The 6,160-nt window shown below is 36.4% G+C and overlaps 1 protein-coding gene across 1 annotated transcript; it reads left to right on the forward strand.

Annotated features, from left to right (window-relative positions):
• The first annotated feature begins 254 nt into the window (after positions 1 to 254).
• SPMIP10 (sperm microtubule inner protein 10) lies at positions 255 to 5,910 on the forward strand. The gene is made up of 3 exons (XM_069088048.1): positions 255 to 337; positions 1,088 to 1,196; positions 5,701 to 5,910. The coding sequence occupies exons 1-3, from the start codon at positions 255 to 257 to the stop codon at positions 5,908 to 5,910; spliced, it is 402 nt and encodes a 133-aa protein (XP_068944149.1).
• Positions 5,911 to 6,160: the final 250 nt, after the last annotated feature.

The following is a 6,160-nucleotide window of genomic DNA, read 5'->3' on the forward strand; positions in this document are numbered from 1 at the left end:
TTATTAGAGTAATTCATGTAAATGTCTTATTTCTTTCATCCTAGACTATAAAATCTCATCCCATCCTTGCTCTAAGTAAGATGTCTCAGAACTCGGAACTCTGCAATTCTGTTGCTATTGATAAAAATTGCTATGGAAACAGAAATCCCATTATTCCATCAGGAGTTCTGATTTCATCACTGGAAGAATTTATCAGTGAGTGAAGATCTTTTTAATCAGTGGTGTTGGAGCTCTGGTCTGGAGGACATTTAGTGATGGCCACAGCTTCAGCAGGAGAAACAAAAGAAGTTCTGATGCCTTGCATTCCTGAGGAGAAAAAGGATGAACTTGAGAAATGGTGAGAAAACAAGAGAACTGTTAGAAATAGGTTGTCCCTGGACAGGACAGAGAGGAGATCTAAACCAGAAATTAGGGAACATCTTGACTGGTCTCCCTCAGCATCTTATACAGAAGGCATTTGTTCTAACTTCTGAAGTAGTATCAGAAAGTATTCAAAGAATACCAAGAACTGATCATCCCAAGCTTTGTGGATTATACAGAAAATGAGCTAAGGTTTTTTTTTTTGTTTGTTTTGTTTTGTTTTTGGTAACAAATTATTGCTTCCTTTGGAAAAGGGGAAGAATTACCTTTAGGTAATTAACGTTCTTCAAACTTTCTTTAGGAACTAAAGTGTGTGGAGTGGAATCTAGGACCCAGGGAAAATTACAAAATTCACTTCCTTCTTTCACTGCTCCTCCCCCATGATTTTGCCCCAAGTGACATTGGTTTAAAGTTTAAAGTTAACATGGCAAAGACAACCTTCCCCCAGCCTCACCTACTTGTGGTAGAATGTGGCCAGTAGGGGTTTTATTGTGTCTTTTTATAATACACAAGAATTAGGTCTTTTTTTTTTTCAAAGCAGCATCTAGAAGAGTCTCCTCAGTTTCTTTTATGTGTCTTTCTCCCACCCCCCACCTGAGTCACTACAGGACCAGGCATGACAAAGTTCAGATACTTGCCAGCAGTTTCACTGAACCTTAGCGTTGACTTTAGATTTTAGTGTATTGAGTTCTCTTTATGTCTTTTCTTCTCAATCTCTCTTCTCCAGGCCCAACCCAACACACTTGCCAAGGTTTTCTTTAAAACAAGGGCTAATTCCCAGACATTACGTGATGAACTGGAAACAAGACATGAAATTCAGGAGAGTGCATCTAAAGGTATCAGGGCCAGAAATTGTATTCACAAATTTGATATAGATATAGATATATACTTACATATATGTGTGTGTACATATATACATATATTTGATTATATAAATACATATACAAAAAGGTGAAATGTCAGGTATAAGGAACATAAGGATAATTATAAATATCATTAATATACTGATATATTAAATATATTATACATAATATATTTTATATATTCAAAGGATATGTATAGACACAGAATTATTTATACATATTTCATTCTCATTTACAAGTAACTATTAAAAATTTTAAGTTGTATGAATAGATGGAGGGGTGACAAGAATTTAATTCAATTCAACAGCATTTATAAGTGCCTGTTTTGTCCTAGGCATTGGTAGTACATAGACAAAAATAAAAGTTATTGCCCCTGTATAACTTAAGTAAATATAAAATTAAAGAAAAAGTACTTGGCAGGGAGGGAGCAAGGAGAGGCAGAGAGACCATTAACAACTAGGGAAGGGTAAGGAAAGGCCGTGTATAGAATTAATCACTGGATCATAGATCTAAACTGAAAAAGAACCTCAGAGACCATCTAATCCAATCCCCTAATCTTTATATTTAAGGCGACTGAGGCTCAAGGAGGTTAAAAGACTTGCCCAAGGCCACACAGCTGCTCAGCATCAGAGATGGGATTTGAGCCCCAGTTCTGGTAGCATTTAAGCTGAGCCTTGAAGGGGCTACAAGTTTCAGGGGATGGAGGAGAGAAGAAAGACTATTTCAGCCATGGGCTACAGACAGAATGTGAAAAGACACAGAGGTAAAAGGTGAAATGTCATGTATAAGGAACAGCAAGTAGGCCCGGTTGTTTGGAATGTAAGACTTGTAAAATGAATTATATAAAATCATAATCAAAAGAGCCAAGCAAATCACAGAGCAAAAAAATATAGTTGAAAGAATTCAAGATATTGGATTAAAAACATGGCCTTTCAACTATACTACCTGTGTGACCTCAGCCAAGTGACTTAAGTTCTCTGAGCTTCAGTTTACTCATCTGTAAAATAGGTTTAATGACCTCTACAATTCCTTCCAGTTCTAATCTTAAGACCATTTTAGAAAAGATATGTTGGAAACAAAGGAGTTTGTATTTTATCTTAGAGACAATAGAAGTCTTTGAAACTTTCAGAGCAGGGGAATGACAAAGTTAGACCTATGTTATCATTTCAGCAGTTGTTTGGATCACACATTAGAAGACAGAGATTGGTGTTGGGGAAGACTATTTGGAAGCAACTGTTATAATTCAAGTGATGGATAATAAGGGCTTCAACATTAGGGTGGTGGCCATGTGAATGGAGGGAAGGGAATAGAGATATGTTGTGGAAGGAGAATCAACAAGATTTAGCAACTGATTGGGTATGTGGCCTGAGAAAGAGAACTAGGAACTGAAAATGACGCCAAATTTGGGAATCTAGGTGACTGTATAGATGGTGGTACCCTTGAAAAATATAAGGGAAATTAGAAAGATGGATGTGTTTTGGAAGAAATATGAGTTCTGAGAAGCAGTATTTGGTAAGAAAGGAAAGAACATTGGTTCTGGGGTTATTCTACATTGTGGTTCAAACTCCATCTCTGCTACCTGTACAACCTTGGACAAATCACTTAACCTCCTTAGGTTTGTTCACCTGAAAGTTTGGTTAAAAGAGGCAAACAGGCTATAGATTATATAAAAATTCATATTGTTTATTTCCTTTAAGCTAGCCAAAGCTAGCTTTACTAAAACATGTACATACAAGGAGCCAGAATGTAAATTCTGACTGTCTGATAAAAGAATGACAAGTTTTTTATATGTTTGTATGTATGTACAAACATGTACATACAAGGAGCCAGAACATAAATTCTGACTGTCTGATAAAAGAATGACAAGTTTTTTATATGTTTTAGGACAATCCCAGAATGTTTGTGTCCCTCAGATTTATGGTCTCCATACCTTTAAGAGAGAAAGTTTCTTAGTTGAATGAGTCTTAAATACAGATTGACAAAACGGTTGACAAAGTAGTGTCAATTATAATCCCAGGATATCTGTGTTTCCCCTGTCTAGCATATACCCATATGACACCAACATAAACCTTGTCCTTTAGTGGTTGCAAACAGGAAGAATACTGCTGGTCAGCCTCAGCTGGTCTTAAAGTTGCTGATGTAAAGAAACGCCATTTTTAGAGCAAAGCCAAGCATATTTGGCTAATTAGTCCAGGCTTTGGCCTTTATTGGGGTTCAAATGATCTGAAATGATTATCAGGTTCAAACTGTTAGAAATAACCAAGAATTTTACCCGACCAAGAGTGAATTTAGAAAAAAAAAAAGATTTTTATTTCATGTCATTTCAGACAGGAAACTTGACCATTTTCCCCTGCTGATAAGGATCATGTACAAAGCTAAGCTAATTACAATCTTTTTATAATTCGTCCAGATTCAAATTTTGTGCCTTGAATCCCATTGGTTAGCATTTCAGGGTTCATTAAAATCACCCCTTGACCACATCCTCTCATTTCCACATTTCAGTTCCCCCCTCCTTCTCATCCTCATATAATTTATTCTTTTTTTTTTTGGAGGGCAATTAGGGTTAAGTGACTTGCCCAAAGTCACAGGGCTAGTAAGTGTGTCAAGTGTCTAAGGCCGAATTTGAACTCAGGTCCTCCTGACTCCAGGGCCGGTGCTCTATTCACTGTACCACCTACTGGCCCCTAATTTATTCTTATAAAAGGAATTTGTTCTTTATAAAAGGAAATGCCATGCCAGAATATTTTTAGTAGCCTCCCCACTTGTCTGCAATAGATAGCATGATAAAAGATTTCTCCTCAATTGCTAACAGATTTGACAAAAGCATTAGTTTGAAGATTCTAGCCCAGGATAGCCCCATTATCTGGGTTAAAGGGCCTCTTCTGGTCTTTGTGAATGACCCCTGGCCTGGCAGTCTCTTTTGATATAGAGGAGAAGACCTTTTTAAATATGCTGATTATCAGGTGCCAGCTTCCCCCACTGTCCTCTACAAGCAGTTTTTGTCTCTGACATTAGCCGTCAGGTTTTCTGTGGAAACAAAATCCAATCACATCTTACGCAACTGACAGTAAGTCTCTAAAATGAAAGGGCTGGACTAGATGCCCTCTGAGATCCTTTGCAGCTCTAGATTTTTGACCCTTTGATTCTTTTGAACATAGAGTATTTGAAATGCCATTGATATATTCAGTGGACAAGTATAAAGAAAGGTGGGACACAGAACAGTTGTTTCTACTTTTTTGTCCCCAATTGAAAAATCAAGCCCATATATGGTAAATGCTATGAAACTACTCAAGACAGGTTCTTAGAAACAGAAGCAAAATTCATTATGTTGAAGAGTATAATATAGCACCTATATTTTTAAGGTTATATTGTGCATACTGTTAGGGTACCATGCTAAATGTTACAGTGTATTTTCAGGTAAAGATTGATAGTTCAGCCTGTTGAAAAACTTTTCAAAATTTTTTTTATCATTTCATTTTTTTAGTCAAAGAATGATTAAAAAAAAAAACTACAGAATTTGTTTTGCCTGACTTTTGTTTGTAATGGATTTTATTTTTCTTCCTAAATAAGGGAAGAGTGTAGGAGGAAGAAAAAGTGAATATTCATTGATTAAAGAAATAAAAATTTAATTTTTAAAAATGGAAAGGAGGATGCAGAAAGAGAGATTCCTATCCTTTTCTGCATATAGAAAATATATTGCTATATTGCACATGTAAATTTACCCAGGATATAAACTGACATGAATTTTTCTGGGGGAAAAAAAAAAAGCTCAGATTTTCACACTGACATGATACAGAGGTCAAGCACCAGGTTTGCTTCTCCCTAGTCCAGCCCAGCCCTACCTAGTCTTCCCTCCAATCACCCCTGTGGTGGCCTCACTAGTTGTGTTATGGTCTTTATCTCTCTCTGGTGAGGCATATTCTCCCATTAACTCTTGTGTCCTAGGATTTTTCCAAACCTTTCTTCAATAGATTGTCTTATAAAGTTGATTTAAGATTTTTTTTTTGTGTTACCCTGGCCACTTTTTGTGAAGCTTGTGTCAGGCATCAAAAAACCTGTGGTTCTGGGAATCTGAATGGTGAAGAAAAAATGATTTATTTTAGCCTAAAGGAAAGAAGATTTAGGGGGAAGATTGTTATATCAAGTACTTGGAAGACTATCATATAGAAGAAAGATTAGATTTGTTGTGCTTGGTTTTTAGAGGGCAAAAGTAGGAGTAATACATGGAAGGTAGATTGCTTAATATATGGGAAAATATCCTCATAATTAGATTTGTCCATAAGCAGAGTGGTCTACCATAACTATAGAAATTTAATCAGTTGGGGAAGCAGTAAAGGACATTCCTACATCAGTATAGGTTCTGCTAGATGACCCCTGTGGTCCCCTTCACTTCTAAATCTATGTTCCTAGAAACCTTTGATATATAAAGCAAATGGTCATTTGTATAATATACAAAACTTGCTGTTTCTTTCCTCAGCAGGCTCAGCTGAGTGGGATCCACTCTGGTCCTTTAGAAGAAAGCCTATTTCTGGATCGTTCTGAAAGGCTTTGCCATGGGGAAGATCGAGAGGTTGTTTCAAAGAAAATTTCCCCTCACATAAAAATAGCTGATATGCCTTTACATTCTCCTCTTTCCAAATACCAAAGTACTGTTATTTCTCATGGATACAGGCGTCAACTGACATGAAAAAAAAATGATAAAATGATAAAGTATTCAAATCAGTCTGCTTTTTCTGTCATTTTAAAATTTCTATTGATATTTTATAATATTTGTCTTCATAATAAGTTATTGTATTAACTTATGAATTATGCTTGAGGTGGGAGGGAGCTAAAGTTCATCTTTTGGTGACTTTCTCTCACTTTAAAAAAGGTACATAAGGCTTCAAAAACCTATTAGCCTAAAGCAGGGGTGGGGAAGCTGCTGCCTCCAGGTCACC

Source organism: Petaurus breviceps, unplaced genomic scaffold (assembly GCF_028583685.1).
Source record: "Petaurus breviceps papuanus isolate PSGF00001 unplaced genomic scaffold, PetGlider_PUasm1.0 184, whole genome shotgun sequence".
NCBI classification, from domain to species: Eukaryota; Metazoa; Chordata; class Mammalia; order Diprotodontia; family Petauridae; genus Petaurus; species Petaurus breviceps.

Excerpts from the sequence above, each read along its gene's own strand:
- SPMIP10 (XM_069088048.1), top strand. The coding sequence starts at position 255 with ATGGCCACAGCTTCAGCAGGAGAAACAAAAGAAGTTCTGATGCCTTGC. Across the intron at positions 338-1,087 it reads AAGGATGAACTTGAGAAATG|GCCCAACCCAACACACTTGC; the intron begins GTGAGAAAACAA and ends TCTCTTCTCCAG. Across the intron at positions 1,197-5,700 it reads TCAGGAGAGTGCATCTAAAG|CAGGCTCAGCTGAGTGGGAT; the intron begins GTATCAGGGCCA and ends TTCTTTCCTCAG.